We start from the raw sequence: 22,151 nt of genomic DNA on the forward strand, positions 1-22,151 counted from the left end.
AGAAGAAGATAAATGAGATTGCTTTTAGCATTGAATCAAAGAGTTGAACGTGCCTCTGACATGAAGCAGCTAATGTTCCCTGAATTTTTCATAGTGGCACTATCATTTTTCTGAGCTCATCAGCCTTGCATTTCTACCTTGCCATTTAGGATGACCAAACCCCACTCCACATTTCAGCCCGATTGGGGAAGGCAGATATAGTACAACAGCTGTTGCAGCAGGGAGCATCTCCAAATGCAGCCACAACATCTGGATACACCCCCCTTCACCTCTCAGCCCGAGAGGGCCATGAGGATGTAGCTGCATTCCTTTTGGATCATGGAGCATCTTTGTCTATAACAACAAAGGTATGCAAATGAGTCAGAATCATGTCATGTCCTGAAAAATACATCTTCCTTGTAATTCCCTGCAGGGTGACAGGTACAGAAGCTGCTTGGATCCTGGGGGTGGCCAGCAGAGTCCTTGGTAGCAGGAGAATAGTTCTCTGTATTTGGAGGAAGTTATTTTGGTCTTAAGTTTGTTAGTACATTATCTTCTCATGAAACCTTAATGATATTTAGAATCAGAGATACCTTGCAAGTTATTTGATAGACTTAAAGGACAGTTTGAAAACCTATTTACAAGTTTCTTTTCCTGAGGCCAAATACATAAACCACGTTATCAAAGTGGCTGATGCATTGTTGTTGTTGTTGTTTTTGACACAGTGTCTTGCTATGTAGTTCTGAGTGGCCTTCAACTCATGCCCTCAGGTGTGCACCACCATGCCAGGCATGTTTGTTGTTGTAGTTGTTGATGCTTCTATAAAACTGTCAAACTAGGAGGTGTTTTTTTCCTTTATTTTTTGCTATTCTCTTTGTTGTCATTATTGCTGTCTTGTCTGATTGATGGTTTGATTTTTTTTTAAGATCATCTGATATCTTAAAGTATTTGCCTAGCACATGCTTGCTGTACATGTGCAAAATTCAAAACTTGGAGCTCATTTTTCTTGTGATGCTACATAAATCTAGCAAGTGTAACAGTGAGATGAATTGGCCTCTGGCAGGCCTTAAATAGATAGTCATTAGTGCTGCAGTCTCTTATTTGGATGTGGATAAAAAGGATTAATGTGTAATCAATACGGAAGACAATGGCAAATAATTAAAAAACTATATGAATAAATGATGACTACCTCAAGCTTCATCTCCTCTGATTCTCTGGGCTCTTTAGTAGAGTTGAGATGCTAGTTCTTAAATCTCATTTAATAGGAAAAACAAAACAATGGGTGAAGGGATTGGGGTTCCCCTGGCCTTCTACCATCTCAGCTGCCCACTGGCTCTAATTTGCTATAATCTCAGGTGTCACATACATTTATGACCCCTCAGACCCTGATGAATGCTTGGGACCTATTGGTACACACTTACTAGTTGATACCCAATCCTTGTAGAAGTTGGAAGCATGAGAGAAGAGCCACAAACTCTGAGCATCCAGTTCTTGCATGTGTCAGTGTTTAGTCCATGCAAGAGAATTTCTGACTCCTACTCCTGAACACTTCAGCAAGCATGTGGATGTTATGTGTCTATATGGGGAAATGGGACAGAAGAACAAGTATCCAGTTGGATGGTGGAAGATTATGAGAGGTCCAAACTGCACTGTATTTTCCCATGCCCTTCCATCTGGATCTGGGACATTATAGCCTGTTCATTCTGCAATGTAAAGTCCTCAAATGGTCCTAGAATAATACCCAGATCCAGCCCCCTGAATACATCCTGGTAAGATATCTGATTAGTTTTAGAATTAGTGGAATGTTGTGGCTCAGTCAGTGGAGGGAGAAAGATTCTCTCCCTCTAGATATATTCTGCATATCTCTACTAACAAAGGGAGTCCTTAAACTATTATCTACTACTCTTGGTCCTTAAATATACATTTAACTAATCCTATCAGTAGAACAATTTGTTATTTCTAGAAAAGCAGAACCCTTATGTCATTTCTATTTTTCATTGCTTTTTGTTTTTTATTGCAGAAAGGATTCACTCCTCTTCACGTGGCAGCAAAATATGGGAAGCTTGAAGTAGCCAATCTCCTTCTACAGAAAAGTGCATCTCCAGATGCTGCTGGGAAGGTATGAGGTCATTGGCCACCCAACAGCTGGCCATTTGGTCATAACAAAACAAGCACTTGCTAACATTCCCCAGCTACACCCCAAATGATAACTAAACATTATTTAAGTCCCACTAGGAAGAAGAACACTTGGAAAATAGCAGGTGAATGCTTTGTCCAAGTGTTGTGGCACTGGGATATAAACTGTGTCCTATGTTGTATCTAATCTAATCCCATTTCCTAAATCTAGGCCCTTCATATTAAGACACTTTGACCCTAGTTGTTGTTTTTGCACATGTTTTCAGAGCGGGCTAACTCCACTGCATGTAGCTGCACATTATGATAATCAGAAAGTGGCCCTTCTGCTTTTGGACCAAGGAGCCTCACCTCACGCGGCCGCAAAGGTACCTCTAGTTCACAGCATGAGGAGATAGATGGGCAATGTCCGTCAGTCTCTGTTTGTACATCTACTTTTGCTTCACCTGCAGTGCCCTCCTCATGCAGTGCCCTCCTCATGCAGACACCATTAAAAGTCACTGAAATAGAACCACTAGGAAATCAGTGTCTTCGGCTATTTAATCAGCTAATATGGTAGATGCTCAATAAATATTTACTGGTCAATTGGTTCCTCTTCAAAATCCAGGATATCCTGGAGCCTGGAGCAGAAAGGGAGTTTGAATACTCTTTAGCCAGATTAAAAACATAAGCACAGCCAAAAGGAGTAAGAAAGTTCCAGTTTGTCAAAATTATAAAAGATATGTTACATTTTCCAGGCCATGAAACACTGTCCCTGAGTTGTTTGTGTTTTGTAAAATTGGTTGGAAAGTTTTGCATATGTTTTTATTATTGCTAATGGGAAATCTTTATTCTTAGGGCATTTTTGACCAGTGGACAACTTAGAATTTTTAGAAAAAGGACAAAGAGTATAGAGTGTACAGCTGTTTTGTTACTCTGGCATTCTGACTTGAGTGCAGAGGACAAAGCAGAGTTTAGATAGAGACAGATTCATATAGTCAATACAGTTTAATACATTCTCCTTTGGTAAGAAAGTGGCTATTATCAGAAAGACTAATGATGCAGACTGCAATGTATAATGATGTTTAATTCTTTTTTTATATCCTATTGGTTGAAAGGCCCTTTAGCATCCCTAATGCTTTTTACCTCTTTGTTTCACTTTACCATTAGGAGGCAGCTTCAATATTCTCCTCTAAAACTAATATTTAGATCAAGTCAGTTGTATACACAGGTTAATAAACCTGGCCAGCTGTGCCTTACTTTTGACACTTTACATGAGAAAGTTCTAGGCATTTTCTCCACTTAAAGAGAATGTTGTCTTTGACAGCTATTTCTCCTTAGATCCTCTTTCCTACACTTTTAAATCCTTTCCTGCCCCAGCCTCTCCAAAACTGTACCAAATGAAACTAGTTCAAAAATCACACTAGTAAATCTGCTTTTCTTCTATATGTGACTTCCCTCCATAATTTCTAACCTTGAAAAATATTTGTTCTATCATGAAGAATGTTTATCAAGCCATGCCTTGGTTTAATAAGACTTTCTTTTTAAGAGAAAATTTAAAAAGCCAAAGGGTGAATACAGTTCAAATGTCCATCAACATATGAGTGAATAAAGAAAATGTGTGGAGTCTGTGCACACACACACACACACACACTCACAATGGAGTATTATTGAGCTGTAAAAAGGAAGGAAATTCTGACACATGCTACTAATGAATGAACATTAAAGATATTATGTCAACGGAAATAAGACAATCACAAAAGAACAAACATTGCGTCATTCTACTCATTAGGCACATTAGAAGGGTCACGTTCAGGAACAGAGGCAGAATAGTGGGAAAGGAAGGAGTAGGCAAGAATTGGGAGTTAGTATTTATGGATGCAGGGTTTCATTTTAGAAAAATGGACAAAAGCAGAGATGGTTAGAGAAGAATACAAATGCACTTAATTCCACTGCCCTGTACACTTAAAAATGCTTTCGGTGGGAAATTTTGTTATGTATATTTTATCATAATTTTATTGTCCTTTTTTTTTTTTCAGTACTGGGATCAAACCCAGGGACATGAGTATGCTAGGCAAGTGCTCCACCACTGAGCCACATCCTGAGCCCTACCATAATTTTTAAAGAGGAAAAACTATCATGAAATTTAATGATTGTCTATTTTAGTTTGTTTTAATATTCCTGTGCATTTAGGTTCCTTTTCTCATAAGTAACCTCAAGGTCTTAGTAGGCAACTAGTAAATTCTCAGTAAATATTACTCATATGGGAGTAATAATTTGGGCGCAACTGATACCAAGTAGTTTAGAATTGACACAAGCTATAAAATAATGCATGCAACAAAGTGAGTTTCACCCATCTTTCTGTACACAAATAACTCTTAAGTCAGTAGCCAACTGGTATCTTCGTAATTTCTAGCTTTATATTTATCAAAAAAGATTTAGTATTCATGGTTTCATATCTGCAAAACATCTTTGACAAAGAGTTTAAAAGTAGTGCTTTAAATAACTCTTTATAACACCCCATTAGCCTTAGGCATATCTTTTACAGTCAGTCAAACATAGGCTTTTCTAATGGGTCATTGATTCCTTTTCCCGTAGCACAATTGCCTACTTAATGCCATCTCTGGCACATGTCCAGTCATCCCCATCTTTTGGGGCAGTGGTAATAGTCAGGGACTTTTTCTACATTTTGATCCTGAGCAAAGCCAGTTCTATCAATTAAGGATGGCTTTACTGGGTAGGAAAAAAAAAAAAAAAAAACTTGTTTAAATTGTTTAAACTAATAAAGCACCATTTTCCTTATGTCATAAATAGTCAGGGAATAGCCAAAGCAACTGTTGGTGTTGGTTCAGTGTTTCCTGCATGTTGAAGCAAGCTCACTGTTTGTTTTTTGGTTTTGCTTTGCTTTGCTTTTGTGCAGGTCTGGTCTTTCTCTCCAGAGAAAGCTGAAGCTCTGGCTGGGCTGCCAGGTCCCCTTTCAAGTAGCAGGCAGAAGAAAAGTCAGCACAATGGGGGTTTCCCAGAATCTCCACCCGCCACCTGTCCTTGCTCCTCATTGGTCACTTCTATCTGCAAGGGTAGTTGGGAAATGTAGTTTTTCAGCTACGCACATTGCTAGTAGTTCTTCCACAGCCAAAGCGAGGAGGGAGGGTGCTTTCAGTGTGAGGAGCCTACCTCCTTTGCTCTCCAAAGGCTCAGGCATTCTAGAATTCTGACTGTGCTGAGACATGAGGGACAGAGTCTCAACAGAGCATGATTACTATATGGATGTGAAGCAGCAACTTCAATAGATTAACATTAACTCTTCTTTAGATCTTATCTCTTATGCCTTTTTTCTTGAAGTATGTGATGCCTTCTTACCATTTTTTTAATTGCCAATATATTTTCCTACACTGTCCTAGAAGCATTATATGATTTTAGATAAGTAGGGCACCCAAAAAGTGGGGGGGGGGGCACTGCTGTAATCCGTTTTAGCCAGATGTATTTCCTGAGGCAAGGCATTTCTGGAAAGAGGGTTGGCCCAAATCCAGGCATAACCTGAACACTAATTATGGAAAAGATAGTGAACCTTTACTTGCTATTTGCCAGATTTCTCTTTCATGAAATGTACAACATGTTGATATAGATCAGTGTGTTTTTGAAATTTGTTGGGAAAAATACAAAGTGTGATATAAATACTGTGCATCATTTTTGATAATTAAAAACTATTTTCGCTCTTTCATGGTGAGATGCAGAAGCATCCTTGGCAAGCATTTTTTTTCTACATCAAAGAGGTAAAATAGAGATTAAGATTATTCTACAGTTGACTCTTTCCCTATTTCATTTTTCTAGTTAATCATCTGTTTAGTGGGGCAAGTGAGAATCATTTTAGAAAAAAGCTTATTAGGAAAAACTTTGTAGGTTTCAAGATAAACTATTTATTACTTGAAAGTATTTAAATCTTTCCAAGATTAACTTTCCATTCTAATATAATACCATGAGTCATTTTTCCTTTACTTTATACTTTGTATCTCAGGTAAGGAACTCAGGACAAATCTCTAAACAATAATAAGTAATTTGTCTGGAATTTACATGCATTACAAAGATGCTACAGCGTCTCTTGATTAGTGTTCTTAAGATCTAAGATTTTGGGGTGGAAGTAGAAGAAATCAAGAAGATGTTGTGTCTGAGAGGATACTGAACTGCCCTTGCCTTGGTTAGGAATTGACTTGCTTGAAAGTTGTGTCAGTAAAAGCAAAAAGAGATGAAATGCATGATAAGAGGCTAAATTCTGACCTTACCTTGCCTTTGCTGTCCTAATTAGTTAGTTTTAGACATGTTGACTAATCCTGTTTCCTATTTTAGTGCTGCTTTGTGAATATGCTCTTTTACGGGATGGGCTGGTGTGGTGGACCAGTACCCCTTGTCATTCACTGTAACACTGGGCTCAAGCCAAGGTTCTGCTTTGGGATCCAAAGGCATTGGTCTCTAAAGGTTGTGTCTGAGCATTTGGTCAAAGGGCCAAATGCTTTCCAAGGCAGCTGGGATTTCCAGATGGCAATAGGTCAAAACTAAAAATAGGGTTACAAAATCATCTTCTACTCTGGTTCACCCAGTTTGGCAGAAGCTGGTTTCAGGAAAATATAGGGGTGACATTTCCACTTTCTGTTTTCCATTTCTGTTTTATATAGTAAGGTTCATGTCCATATACAAATGTTATCTTGAATTTCCCTTAAGTGACTGACCCAGGCAAAGTTCCTCAGAGCTTTCTTAGGTCAGAGGATTCTGGTGGCTCCTAGGGCACAGCTAATTAATAATTTATCAAAGGAATTTTAGTTGTTTCTAAGTATCAGGGGTCAGCTAAGAAAGGGAATGTTCTGAAACCTTTAGTATACTTGATTCAAATTCTGAAAATTTCTTTTCTTCATTTAATTGAAATGTGTTGATTATTCTGAGGCACTAGAGAGAGAGATACAAAGACAAATATGAACCAATATGTACCCTCAACAAATTTATATTTTAGTAGGAGAAGAAGGATGTATATACAAAAGAGCGTCAATAAATGTCCCTAGGACCTCTGATTAGAGTTCATAGGTTGGGAGCTGAGTGTTGGGGCCTGGGAGGTTGGGAAAGGTAGAAGACTTCAAAGAGCGTGTGGTCATGGAGCTGAATTTTGAATGGTTTTATGCTGTCCTCATGGGTGTGTTAGAGAGAAGCATTCTTGGTAGAGTCAGGCAAGGCAGGAAGAGACGCTCTAGTCTGTCTGGGGACATGCAGATGACTAATCTGGCTGAAACACAGCACGGAAACTGAATTTCAGTGGAAGAGGAAATCAATCACATGAGTAAATAGGTGGATTATAGCATCTTGATTACCATGAAAATGAAAACTTGCAACTTGTTAGCAGAATATCGTGTCTTAGTCCTTTTTCTGCTGTTTAAAAGGGTTCCTGAGGCTAGGCAGTGTATTCAGAACAGAGATTTATCTCCTACAGTTCTGGAGGATGGGGAGGCCAAGGTTGAAGTACCAACATCTAACAAAGACCTTCTTGTACTGTCATGTCATGCAGAAGATGGAAGGTCAAGAGGGACATGAGAGGAAAAAGAGGAGACAAACTCATCCCTTTATCAAAAACTCACTTCCAGGATAACTAACCCTGTCCTAAGATAACAGCATTAATTCATTCATAAAGGCAGAGTCCCAGTGACCTAATCACCTCTTAAAGATCCCACCTCTCAGCACAGTTGCGTAGGGAATGAAGTTCCTAACACAGGAACTCTAGGGACATGTTCAAGCCATAGCAGATGGCTATTGAAGGGACTTCTAAAATGGAATTTTGAATGGTTCCAAACATGCCTCAGTGGTACCATATTGTTTGTTTCCTGGGAGGGGTTTCTCCTAGCCTAAATTTTAATGAAACGTGCCATTATTGAGCACCTAACTAACGTGACTATTTGCAGAAGGAAAATCTGTATTCTTTTTGGAAAACTGGTAGTACTCTGACTCTATTATATTAAACTGTATCTTAAATTATTTCCAAGCCTAGAAATACAGGAGGGCACTATGTTAATGAAATCACTTGATTTAATAGTGTTTTTTGTTTAGTCATGATTTTTCAAGTAGTCAAAGAAAACCACTAGAAAGAGAAGTGTATTATCTGAAAATGCACTGCACACATTTTTATCTCATGATTGAGCCTGTGACCAAGTGATTTGTGTTGACAGAATGGTTATACACCGCTGCACATTGCTGCCAAAAAGAACCAGATGGACATAGCAACAACTCTGCTGGAATATGGTGCTGATGCCAACGCAGTTACCCGGCAAGGAATTGCTTCCGTCCATCTTGCAGCTCAGGAAGGGCACGTTGACATGGTGTCACTGCTCCTCAGCAGAAATGCGAATGTGAACCTGAGCAATAAGGTAACTTTTTTTCCTACTCTACAAAACTCCACCACCACCAAACTTCACCCTCAGAAAAGTCACTAAAACATAATAAAAAATTCTGGCTCACATAGACTGTATAAAGTATAATATTACACAGAGATGTTTATTAAAGTCTTATTTATTATAGCAAAAACTTGGAAACAATCAAAATAATAACAGAATGGTAATAGTTCAAAGAAGTATACACAAGTTATGATTGAAATATATGGTGAATTATTAAGTTTAAAAATATAGTAGATAGGCCGGGGATTTAGCTCAGTGGTTCCGACGCCTGCCTCACAAGCGCAAGGACCTGAGTTCGAACCTGATACCAAAAATAAAAATTTAAAAAAAAAATATATATATATAGTAGACTTATGGCAAATGATTAAATTTAAAAATATATTATAATAAAAGACACATTGGCATTAATCTTCTTCAAAATGCTCCCCTTCATTTTGAATGCATCTATCCCATTGTTCTTGCCACTTTCTGAAGCAGTTCTGGCAGCTCTTTTTCATGAGCGTCTTTACTTACACTGTCATGGCTCTCTGAATCAATCCAGACATTTACTTTTCATGGTAATTTTGAATATGTGAAGACACAGAAGTCATACAGTGCCAGATCCAGGGAATAAGATGGGTGAGGCTACTCTGTAACGTCTTTATGAACTTGTCCTTCTGTCGGGTGGCCCTCAGCAGTGGCATTCACTGTGTTTTTTCAAAATCACTTCTCATAATAGCCACAAAAGACAGTTTCCAGAACTGCTTCAGAAAGTGACCAGAATGATGGATGACAGGGTGGTTTTGAAGCGTGTGTAGGGTATTTCAAGTGGGATTAATGACAATGAGTCTTTTACTGCAGTAAATTTCTAAAATTTAAACATTCATTGTGTATTTCAATCACACATGTCTGCATTTATAGAGCCAAAAAACTGAAGTCCCCAAAGTTTTTGTTTTACATGAAGTTATTAATTTCACAAGTAACATTGCTACTTCATCAGAACATAGCAACAAGAACTTGCAGATTGCAGCCTGTTGCTTTATTCCACAAATCTTTTTTGGGTTCCTATTCTTTGTCCAAGTTTCAAATCTTAAGTTACCAAGAGAAATTTGAAACATACTGATCCTAGAGAGTTCATTTTAATAATAGAAATTTAGAGTAGCTGCTTTAGTGAATAGATAGGAAATGCCATTGATTTACAGTTATAATCTTTGTATGCAAGTATGGAGACCTTCAGTAAGTTTTCCAGATTCCCCTGATCTCATATTTCATATCTCCATTCTTAGCAAAGAAGCACCAACATTTTGTCAAAGTGCAACTTTATCTCACAAGAGACCGGGAACATGGTAATAAAATTAATTGCATATATTAAAGAATTTAGGTTTGCCGAAATGCTTAAGACATGCCCTAAACATAGGACAGGTGTTTCTAAGTCTTCAGTACCAGGAAACACTGCACAAAGATCCCTAAGTCTCTGACAGTCCACATCCTCTAGCATTTAGCTTTTCTCCTACCTGTTTATTGATGACATTGCCATTTTAAGTAAAAGCAGTTGTCTAAATTTTTGATTTTTTACAATTTTGGAAAGAGGTTATTCTGTGCTAATTTGAATTTTTTCCAAAGTTATAATTGAACATACTCTATAGATGCTCTCCCATTAGATAAGTGACCAGAGAAATCCATTTTTCAGTTTTTAGTATCTTGAAAAGGAACATAATGTTAAGTGAAATAAGTCAGACACACAAACTTAAATATCACATGGTTTCTTTTGTATGAGAAACACATACACATGCAAACACACCCAAAATAGAAAGAAATACAAATACAAAAACAGAAGAGAGATAAATAGAAAGTAGGGAGACGTTCAAATATTTTCCCAATTTACCTACTCCATTGTTTCAAAAATATTTTAGTATATTTGCTAATATGTTTCATTTATACTACTAGTTCATCTTAGTTCATTGAAAAGAAAATTTTGTGCTATCTGTTTTTTCTCTGTAAGAATCTTTTGGGTCTAAGGCTTGTACTCTGAATACTTTGAAGACAAAGATACACCATGTATTAATTACTGTTATTCTCTTGTTATAAAATTTTATTTTTTCATAAAATAAAAAATCCCTTTTGATCAGCAGTTGTTAAATGAACACACTTATATACAGTATTTTTTCTAATGTAATGATTTAATTCTATCATATCTTTCTTTTTGAAACATTCCTTTTAGGAATACATGTCTCAGCTTAATGGGAATCTCAAACCAATGTTAAATAATGAGGATTGGTTTGAGCTTTTGAATTTCTAAGATTCATTCACCACCTTTTCAACTAGCCTTATCATAGTTAGGTACAAAATTCTATTTGTCTCAATGACAAAGTGTACATTGCCTTTCTCAAATTGAAGTACATTCTGGTATCTACTGTAGTATATTTTCTTTTTTTTTTGGTATCAGGGATTGAACTTGGGACCCTGCACTTGCCAGGCAGATAGCAGAACTACTGAGCTAAATCCCCAGCCCCTAGTATATTTTCTTTTGTGAGCCCAGAATATTGTATTTTATTAACTCTGCCAGAGATAATATATAGTACCTTGACAACTGGTTTAAAAGTGACTATTATTATTAGGTTTGATACCAAACTACAGTGTAACTTTTTTTCTTTCAAATCTTATAGTCACTTGGCTCAACATATACCCAGCCTTGAATTCACCTTAGAATCCTACTTGTTTTTATGCTGAAAATACTTTTTAAAAAAAATTTTCTCAGCATATGTTTTAATGGACTAGAAATTAGCAAGAGAATTTTAAAGACCAAAAGATCTAGCTAGTAAAGCATAGTAAACCAGGGAAACCCAGAAATTTCTGACCATCCTCTTGAATAAATGATACATAAGCAGAAATGTTTCTAAGGAAATGTTGAAAGATTATCTGGCTTCTCATTAGCACGTTGTACAAATATCAAGATATCTAGCCCCTGTCTAATAAAAAGTCATTTGTAAATCTTTGTATTCTTTTCCAGTTGCAATTCTTAGTATAAAGCATGAATTGAATATTCCTTATCTAAAATACTTGTGACCAGTTGTGTTTCATATTTGGAGTTTTTAGTTTTTGTTTTCAGATTTTAGGCTATTTGCACATATATAAATGAGATACCTTGGGGTAGAACCCAAGTCAAAATTCATTGATGTTTCATGTACATTTTATACACATGGCCTGAAGCAAATTTCTTACAATGTGGTGGTGATGGTGGTGGTAGTGGTGGTACTGGTGTATGTGTGTGTGTGTGTGTGTGTGTGTGTGTGTGAATGTGTGTGTGTGGTTTGTGTTTTGGGTTTGTTTTGTTTTTGTGGTACTGAAGACTACACCCAGTATCCTCACACTAATCTATTTTCTCAGACCTTTTTTATCTTTTTATATTTTTTCTCTGGAGACAACATCTCACTAAGTTGCTCAGTTATCCAATGCTGAATAATCTGTGTGCTGTGCTCCTACATTTTGACTGTGAATTGTAATATCAGGTCGGTGTGGAGTCTTCTACTTGTGCAGCCCTGACAGTGCTCAGTTTTGAATTTTGGAGCATTTAGGACGAGGGACATTCAGCTTCTGCTACATGGGCCCTGATGTGATGAGAAAACCAGCCAAACTTTCTTACTCAGTCAGGAAGCTTCTGGCTATTTCTCTGCGCTTTCCTGAGTGGCCATGTTTAAGCATCAAGCAGTCACTGTGCCTGCCATTCCTCTTACATCCACGCTTCCCGTCTTCCCATTCAACACTAGATTTATTTCTTTGCTAAAACTATTAAGGATTTGACTTTCTTGAAAATCTATATTGAACAAAAATCCTGTATTATTTTCACTTTCTTTCTTTCCTCACGAGTATCAGCAGTCTCCCTGCAGTTGCAAAGAAAAGAGATCATGAACCCTGATGCTGCTGTAGTGCTGGTGGTGTTTGATTAGATTAGATTTTGCTGTTGCTGTTTCTGTTTTCCCACATAGATTTTACAGATTGCAAATATCTCTATTTTTTCATTCACCTGAAGGAATATTAAACAGAGAGCGTTATTACTCTAAGTTGACATTCTCTCTTAAATAAATGCCATTTTTAAAATGAACAATTTTCAAAACTTTTCAAAAGATTAATAGGTAACTTCAGATCATGAACAGGGCTGTTGGGACCATCATAATATTTTTTTTTTTTGTACCAGGGATCAAACTTGGGTCCTTGTGCTTGTACAGCAGGCAGTGAAACCACTGAGCTAAATCCCCAGCCCCCATCATAATATTTTTAAAAATATTTTTAACCAAAGCCATTAATATGAAAATATAACTTTATTTAATTTCTTCTGTTTCACCACAAAAGTACAATTTTTTTCCTGATTTAATCAGCTAGTGCTAGATTAAATACTAGGTGCCAGGGACTGATTATATAAAGATTAAAGATAAAATTCTTGCTCCAACAAGAAAACAAAGTTTAAATGTGCAGTTGTGGTGACTCTTAATAGGGGTGAACATAGAGACAGTGTGCATGTAAGTGTGCCCTTTACTGAGATATGGGGCGAGGGCTGGGATGCTGGCAGCAACTCCATGCCATAAGCAGCGAGCGGGCAAATCACGTGAGCAGTGTGAACACAGATGGGTAACATGAGAAACTAGGGCATGGGCCCAGAATACATTCTCAGTCTGTGCTGAGAGGCACTCAGGATATTCAGAGTTCAAGAAGTCTAAAACTTAGAATAGGTGACCACGACACTTTTACAAAATGCTATGGCTGAAAATGTTATTACTGCTAAAGTAGAACAGGGGAAATTGCTCTGTGATTATGTCAGATTTGAGTGGTGCTTCTTTTGGCCCTCGTTTATTTTTCTTAGCTTTCAAGTGAATGCGTTGGTCTTCCTTTTCGTATTTCCCCTTAGTTGAGTCAGAATAGTCTGAAGTCATCAGAAGTCATGACCAAATGACTCTAAGTTCTGTAATTTTTCTGATGGAATCGTGATTCCTAAATAAATAATGTTCTGGGTGTAGAGGGCTCTGTGCTCTTCCCAAAGCTGGTTTGATTTGCTCCTTTCCTCTGACAGTCAGGACAGGCTGATGTTTTTCGCAAGAGGACAAGAAAGAAGGCTCCGCTATAACTCCAGATACTGGCTTCTGTGCTCATAGTGTATTAAACAATTTGAAAGCACTTATGCCGACTCACTTTCTCTTAAATATTATTTATAAAAAATGCTTTACAATTATAAAGGGGTTTTTTAAAACCAGAATATAGTCTTCGTGACTGTTTCTTGGTCATTAAACCAACCAAAGAATCTCCAGGTTCTCTGGTAGGGTCAATTTTAAATCATCAGTCTCATCAAACTCATACAGTATGGATATGACTTGGAAATTCTCATCATTGATGACTCATTCTCATCACATTCCACAATATCTTTCCCATACAGAAGAAATACACAGAAAATTTTCATCAGGCCTTGGGTATTAATATAGGGAAGATATCATCATGTGTCAGTGTTAACTTTGTAAACAGATACTATTTTAGTAATTTTTTGCTAGAGCCAGTAATGTATTAAAACCCTACAGAATTTTGCTTTTTAAAAAGTCTCTTTTATTTGTAGATGAATGTTGAAATTTGAACAGAGCAAACAGTGTAATATCTTGGATTTGCTTTAAAATAAATGATGCCACAAAGGAACAAATCTGGGAAGTAAAAGGCGGAGGAGTGAAGCAAGAAACAAAAATCTTGATAATTGCTGAATCTGTAATAAATATATGAAGTTTACTCCATTCCCTCTACTTTTGAGTATGCTTGAAATTTTTCATGAAGCCTGCAGATAGTAATGTTGTCATAGGGCTCATAGAGTGTGGTATATGAACTTTTATCCTTCAGATTTTATTTTTAACATAGACATTCTAGGCTTACTACCTTGACCTTCACAGGTGTCTCTCAGACATGGCTGTATATACTGAGTCCTTCTTGTGGATGACTATGCACTTGGATTCTTTTTGCAGAGTGGCCTCACCCCACTCCATCTGGCAGCTCAAGAAGACAGAGTGAATGTGGCTGAAGTCCTAGTGAACCAAGGGGCAAATGTGGACGCCCAGACGAAGGTGCGTTCTCCCTCCCTCCCTCTCCCAGATGGATGTGCCATTTGTGACTCCAGTAGGGAAATCTACAGTTGTGTGGGAGGAAAGCCCCTTCAATCATATCATTATGGACAGTATTTCAAATGCACACTTGTGTGAGGGACACAGAGTCTCTAGCTGTGGTATCTCAGATACTTTTATCATTATGGCCTGAGTACTTGATGTGAGTTGCATGTCAGTATCTGTGCGAGTCACCCCCTCCACTAGCAAGCCTCATTACTGTGGACCTATCCATCCAGGCAGTGGGAAAGCTTGTATATTTTTTAGGTCTGATGACCAAAATACATATATAGACAAAGAGAAAAGGCATGTCAGTGATTTCACTTTGTTCAGCATAATTGATGAAAAAAATAACTCAATGTGTGTCATGTTTGACACAAAAAAGAATATTAAATATCATTTAAATAAAAACATTTTTCTATACAATATAAATAGATTCTGAGGCAGATGAACCTCTGAAGATATTAATGCCAAGAATTACAAAGATAAAAATGCATTCCAAACATCAAAATCAAACTGAATTTAGCTTGTTTTCTATATTTTGCTTGAATGTTTTCATCAAGAAAGGATTCCCCACTTAGGAAATTTACAACTTTCTGGTAAATACATTCACTCAGCATTGTTTTATTTACACACACAAAAAAAAACTTAGATATTTTACTAGGTTACTTCTCCTTTTAGAAATAGACTTTAGAATTTAGATATAAAATTATAGAAGGTAAGGACTTAGCCAAGTTTTTCAGCATTTTTCTGCCTTCACACATCCAAAGCACACGCCAAATCTAGTCAGGAAGCCCATGGTGGCTCTCCAAGCCAGCTGGGCATGGCAGGAAGAGTCTCAGCTTACACACATCATCAGGCCTCTGCCAGGGTTCCTTTGTATCTAAGCCCAGCTCAGGTGCACAGGCAGGGATTATTTGTGTTCTTATTATAGTATAATGTTTTCAAGCATGTACTTTTTCTTCCCCTTTACAAATCACCTCTCTTGAGAAAGCATCTCTCCATCTATCTGACAAATTCTTTTCCTTTCCTTTTTTTTTTTCTCACCAAAGACCACATCTAGCAAGAGGAAGTGAGGTGGTGATTGTCCCATATAAAAGTAGAGCAGAAGTACAAAGAGTTGGGTTGCTGGTACTTGCTGCTTAACTCTGTACATAAGGCATTTACAATATCCTAAGAGCTTTCAAATCTCACTGGTGAAGTAGACATTCCCCAGGCCTTCAGGTGTGATATAGACCATTCGACTCATGGGCCTAAGGCTTAAGACTTAAAAATAATAGTAGTTGGGCTGGGGACTTAGCTCAGTGGTGCCATCACCTGCCTCGCAAGCGCAAGGTCCCTAGTTCGATCCCCAGTACTAAATAAATAAATAAATAATAATAATAATAATAGTGAAAATACCAAGGGCTCTTTTTCCATATGAGGAAAGACCAGAAAGTCTTTGCAGCTTTCTCACTTACATACTGACTTTTTATACACCTTCCTCCCTTTGCCTTTGGTGGGGTTGTTTTGTTTTTTTGGTTTTTCTTTTGGTACTGGGGATCGAACTCAGGTCCTTGCGCTTGCCAGGCAGGCAGTGGAACCACTGACCTACATCCCCAGCCCCTGCCTTTGGTGTTTAATAAATCAGTTTCAACTAAAGTGTGCTGGTGGCCACTGGGTTTTATAGTCAGTGTTGTTGGCTGAGATGAAGCCACCGTTTTTGGCTTTTAAAAGGATAATGTCCCGAAGTATATCTTTTAAATCACCCCTGAAAGTCATTGATTCTCAGAAGGTACTAATTTGAGAATTGATAAGTACATTAGATTTCTTTGTGCATAAGTCAAAAAAATTTAAGACCTTATTCATCTTAGATTCATTTGTAGAACTCCTCCTAATTCCCAAGTCTTTACCTGGGTTACACACCCCTTACCCTCACAGAATTTGTAATCCAGAGAAGAAGACATAATAATAACAATAGCAAAAATATGAATTACTTTGTCTGGTCCTTATAATTTCTCCATGTGATTGGTAACATTAGTAACCCTATTTTATAGGTGAGGAAACTATTTTCATAGAAAAGTGGATTACTTGTATAAGTGGATTGGTACAAAGCCTGATTTGAAAGAAATACATAAATTTTAGAGAAACAAATAATAACTGAGTTTTTATCAAGGTAGGGAGAATAGAGAAGAACTATGTAGCTGGCTCAGTGTCACAGGAAAATTAGAAAAATAATTGGCTATTCCCTAAGACGTTGCCAGAACATTAAGAAGCTCTCAGTGGAGGCTATTACATGAGGTTAAGCAGCTCAGCTTTTTATTTTGTTTGTACTGGGAAGCCATGAAAGGTTTTAAACAGAAGAGTGATAAGATCAGCAATGTGATTTACAAAGATCCAGGGAAAGGGTACAAAACATTAACGAAAGAGTTTGGACCAGGGCAGTTAGGCTGTGGCTAAGGTCTAGGTGAAGAATAAAGAAGGCCTCAACTCACCGGTAGAGAGGAAGCTTATCAACAGGAGAATATTGTAATAAATCCTTAAAGACAAACAAATGGTAAGACTTGAAAATCACATGTGCAACGGGACTGCAAAAAAGTGAGAAATTCAGAGTGAACCTCAGGATCTGACCTGGGTAACTGGCTGATCACAGTACCATTCAATGAGAGAGAATGAGAAACAGCCAGCTGGGAGGAAAGATAGAGAGAGTTCACTATTGGTCCCATTGAACTGTATATTACATGAGGGCCATCCGGGTAGAAAAACCTCTGGAGTCAAGGGTGTTTTACAGTGAACGGAGAGGGTGGAAGAGAGCCTGTTTTAGGATAAAAGAAAAGTCCCACAGACAAAAGGCTGTCAGAAAGAGGTTTGACATTAAAGAAGTGCAATTCCTGTGTCCTGGATCAGCTCTTGGGCATTAGAAGGCGGTTTCACTGGAGTAAAACAGTGAGCCATGGGGAAGATGGCAGGGAACAGTGAATGAAGTTTTTTTTCAGGAATTTTAATTATAGGAGGACGGAGGCCTAAAATAGAGAAGTATTTCAAAGGATGATTTTTGTTTCCAAAATAGGGAGCTGGTAAGTATATCTGTAAGCTAAGAGGAAGATGACAGAAGAAGGAAAAAGGTTACCAGCATTATGTGGGATGCTGAAGGCGAGGTAGGCTGTGTTAGAGATGATAGTTTACTTTCTTTTCTCTGGTCATTATGAAAATACTGTCTCACAAGCTTTGATTGTTCTACTACCCCAGAGTGCCCCACCCCCTATTTAAATTATACTGATTTTGGAGATAAATAATAAAGGGGAGAATGATGGGAGAAAAATTGCTAGGGGAACTAAGAATTTCAAGTATATTTGCTTCAGGCAATGAAATACTGAGAGTTTAATTTTAGAGAGTTGTTTCCTAGAGGAAAAATTCCTGTTTACAGTATTACTAAATGTACTTTCACAGTATCAGTTATACTGAACAAAAATTATGGAAAGGCTATTTATAAAAACATTTTACAGTCTTCCGTTGATCTTCTACTGACACTTGATCCCACATTATCTAGCAATTTTTCTTCCCCAGTGGTGCTGAGGATGGAACCCCGACCTTTCCACATGCTACGCAAGCGCCATCCCACTGAGCTCCCCCCAACACATGCCAGCATGAAGTGTAGCATGTGAAATTAGAAGAAAAATTCCTATTTTAGTATATGTGCTGCTGAAACAAACATGGAAAAATATTGTTTTAACAACATCAACACCTAAAAATTGTAAAAAACATTTTTTTAATTAAGTAGTAATTGGAGATATCAGTGGGTATGTTCACTGAAGATGTCTACGCTAAGTGTAAAGAAAAGCAAAGACTAATTCCTAGAAAGCCACAGAGTTTAAGAGCTGGGGAAAAAGAATAGGTCCCCACTCCTACTCTCTCAAGCCATGTTGTGAAGGGGGCTCCTAACTACTGCCAAGTAAGACACTGTGATGAGATCCCATAGGTCAGAAATATCAGCCAGAGGATTCCTGAGCCTGTCTGCTCTTCCTCCACAAGGATGACAGAGTCATTCCTCTGGATCTGTCTTTCAGTCATTTTTTTACACAAGAGGATTTAAAGTGCTCACTGAGCGCCTGTGATACGCCAGGCACTGTTTTAGGCATGAGACACGAATAGGTAACACTATGTGGCAGATGTTGTGTAAGTGCCTGTTAAAATACTTATGATGACAGTATGAAGTTGCTACTGTTACCATTCCTTATTCCATTTTACAGTGCATGAGCCAACACAGATGGAGGTTCAATAACTTGCCCAAAGTCACACAGAGATTAAGTGGCAGAGTTGGGTTTGAAGCCCAGACCCTGGCTACAGGTCCATGCTCTCAGCCACTGAGCCTCCCTCCCTCCTTATCTCATCCATCAGAACTGCAGTCTGATGAATGGATGGATGTGAGTAACAGGGATTGATTGGTAACAATGTTACTGTTGGGTAACATTGAAGGAGAAAATGAAGAAAAGTCATTAAAGACTCTGGGATGTATTTTTCAGGGTTTTGCAGAGCTCTTCCCAGGGTTGCTCAAGAGAAAAGCTTTAAAAGAAGAATAGTGTGTAATGATATCCTAAGTGAGGCAGCAGTGGACAAAGGGTGAAAATCACTGTTAGCTAGGTAGGGAATTTTTTTATTCATTTATTTAATCTATCCAAGGAAGAATATTTGGTCTTTCCAAAGTTTATTCCTGCTGGTTGGAAAGAATTTCTCAAATCACAACTCTCAGTACAGATTTGCAAAGTACCATTTTATGTGAAAATACTGTTAACCCTCAATTTCATTTCTGATATTTGAGTCCCCATCTGGTTTCTCTGAATGCATTTTGGGTCCTCTTGTCCACACATGCACATTTTTAATAAATACTTAGTGTTTTCTAGAGCATTATGAACAGGGGAGAGAATAGAAAATGAGCTCAGATTAACAGAAGGAGCTGCTGGTATAGAATCAGACTAAATCCAAGTAGTCTGTTATTGAATGATTTAGGGTTTTACTAAGAGATGGGAAGTTGTGAGGATAAGTAGAAATTATGCTTTACAGTATTTAAAGGAATTCAGTTTCTAAATCTAATACATTTAGCTCAACAGCCATTAGAAATGTTGCATTATTATTTAGGCAAGTTGACTAAAAACTTAAAGAGCTCTTTAATATGTATGTCACAAATATTGTCTACATTGTTTTGACATCTTTACCTCTGAATTCAAGAAAAATGTTGCTTCAGTCAGTTAAACTAATTGCACTAACATGTGATTGGACAAACTATTCTCAAGGCTCCTTCATTAAACAGCATTCTGATCACAGGTAGGTACAGCATTTGATTCCTCAGTACCCAGAAGAAGCACCCTGCAAAGCAGGGGAGTAGATTCTGGTCAACAGAAAGGAATATCCATCCTCATGTATGAAGTACCTTTAGGGATTTTAAGTCCACCTCCTCTGTCTCTACGTATCTGGTGAGCTTGCTGGGAGAGTCTGGTCCGCATGACATTTTGGTTTGTGGAACCACCAAACTGACTAAGGTCAGGTATACAGGAAAGCAAGGAATATTGTTATTTCAAAAAGCACTTGTCTAGATTTTATGTATTGTATATACATGCACACACATTCAGAAACAGAGTGAGGGAAAGTGTGAATGAAAAAGTGAACTTGCAGCCCCCAGTATGCAGTGCACACTAATCCAAGAAACAGTTGAGCACTGTGTCTACATCAGTTTTTTTCAAACTGCAGCAGTCCAAGGAAAAAGGTGGGAGCCTGTAATAGCAGCAGATCTACCTAGGTACACTTCCTGCTTCTCCGGCCACTGGAACTCCCACTAGCCTCTTACCGTCTGTGTTATGCAGTCTGACCTCATCTGTCTTGCAGTATCATTTAGCTCTCTCGTTTTCTCCTTAGATTTTCAACATTTAAAGAATACAATAGTAAATAAATGCTAGTCCACTCTTTTCACAAAGCACTCTTCTGACCCTCAACAAGCAGCCACTGAGTCAGCCTGTCTGTGTCTCAGTTGTTCCACTTTCCTTCCTGTCCTAAACAGTACTTATGAGAAAAAAATGAGCTGATGCAAGAGAGTGCTTGAAAAGGTAAAGTAACTATTTTTATGTGTGATGATATTTTTATATCTATGACTAGCTCTGAGAATCACCAAGGACATTTTTTATAAAGAGAAAACCTTTCCTAACTCAAAAAGGTTAAATAATAATTTTACTTCTACCTTGGATACCTGTTACTAAAAGTGTACTTGTGCTATTTTTGTTTTTGTTTTTAAGTACAGATGGGATACACGCCACTACATGTGGGCTGTCACTATGGAAACATCAAGATTGTTAATTTCCTGCTCCAGCATTCTGCAAAAGTTAATGCCAAAACAAAGGTAAGCTCCTTTCTCCTTTCTTCCCACCAAAATCAATGATTTTGCATCCAAAGAAGTTAGAGTGGTTTCCTCCATCTTCCTTCTGCAGAACGGATATACATCACTACATCAAGCAGCTCAGCAGGGACACACGCACATAATAAATGTCTTGCTTCAGAACAATGCATCCCCCAACGAACTCACTGTGGTAAGCTGTGGGCCAGCTCAAAGGAAGAGCTTGGACATACATGTGTCTGGACTCTGGTGTCTTTTCACTTTTGCACTGTGCACCAATGTTGCTTTCTTGAGAGCATGCAGTAGAATTGGGAGGGGGGACAATGGAGACAGTAACCACATTGTTGTGAAGAGCGCAATTATTATTGCACACTTTAGAACTACAAATTACATTGCCACCTAGAAGGAAATACATGTATAACAACAACAAAAAATGTATGTCAGTTTCATTGATTGCTTACTTAGAACATTAAAAAGCCTTTTAGATTCCAAGCATAACTGCCCAGACTGCTGTACAAGTAGAAACAGGTTAGATGGGTTTTGTGCACGGTATGTCTCTAATGAAACAGTTTTTGTAATGAGATCATTTTAGATTTTATGTAGGCGAAACATGTAGAATGAGGCTTGCTAACTTTTTGTCCCTGCTTTTCCATGGCCAGAATGGGAATACTGCCCTTGCCATTGCCCGGCGCCTTGGCTACATCTCCGTAGTTGACACTCTAAAGGTAGTGACCGAAGAGACGGTGACCACGACTGTAAGTAATGGGTACAGAGCCCTGTTACCCCAAGAGCCAGTCCTCAGACCACAGTTTCCTGAATGTGTGTGGCTGGGATCAAACCCAGGGCCTCACACATGCTTGGCAAGCACTCTACCATTGAGCCACACCCCTCCCTCCCTGGGCTTTTTCCCCCATTCACACACTAAGTGCCATGTTTTAAAATGCTGTCACTTCATTACTGACTGTTAGGACAGCAAGACTCTCATTTCTGATGTGAATAAAACTTTGAAATAATAAAAGTACCTTTTAAAGTTTGCGTAAGTAGTTTCAGAGTTTTTAGTTCCATATAAAACTAAATTTATGTAGTTACTTGTTTTGATATAAAACTTTTTTTTAACGATGATGAACATAGGATTTTAAGCAGGGTTCCTTGGCAATATAAGAA

The 22,151-nt window shown here is 37.9% G+C and overlaps 1 protein-coding gene and 1 long non-coding RNA gene across 25 annotated transcripts in view; one reads left to right on the forward strand and one right to left on the reverse strand.

The window, feature by feature from the left end:
• The window catches only part of Ank3 (ankyrin 3), a 515,763-nt gene that overhangs the window by 364,549 nt on the left and 129,063 nt on the right, over positions 1-22,151 (forward strand). For 21 of the 23 annotated variants that reach the window (XR_015440538.1, XM_087185521.1, XM_087185526.1 and 18 more), the window contains 8 exons: positions 150-347; positions 2,000-2,098; positions 2,382-2,480; positions 8,295-8,492; positions 14,492-14,590; positions 20,895-20,993; positions 21,082-21,180; positions 21,647-21,742. Coding sequence is in view for 22 of the 23 variants with exons in the window: in XM_087185521.1 (XP_087041647.1) it covers positions 150-347; positions 2,000-2,098; positions 2,382-2,480; positions 8,295-8,492; positions 14,492-14,590; positions 20,895-20,993; positions 21,082-21,180; positions 21,647-21,742 (987 nt within the window). In the remaining variant the exon portion in view is untranslated. The remainder of the gene's footprint in view (positions 1-149; positions 348-1,999; positions 2,099-2,381; positions 2,481-8,294; positions 8,493-14,491; positions 14,591-20,894; positions 20,994-21,081; positions 21,181-21,646; positions 21,743-22,151) is intronic. The other 2 variants (XM_087185532.1, XM_087185529.1) reach the window with 1 other exon arrangement.
• LOC147825613 (uncharacterized) overlaps positions 1-22,151 on the reverse strand; it is a 43,566-nt gene that overhangs the window by 6,901 nt on the left and 14,514 nt on the right. The window lies entirely within an intron of this gene.

This window comes from Heterocephalus glaber, unplaced genomic scaffold, assembly GCF_053883595.1.
Source record: "Heterocephalus glaber isolate CG9 unplaced genomic scaffold, H.glaber_assembly_v1.0 deba00001497, whole genome shotgun sequence".
Classification (NCBI taxonomy): Eukaryota; Metazoa; Chordata; class Mammalia; order Rodentia; family Bathyergidae; genus Heterocephalus; species Heterocephalus glaber.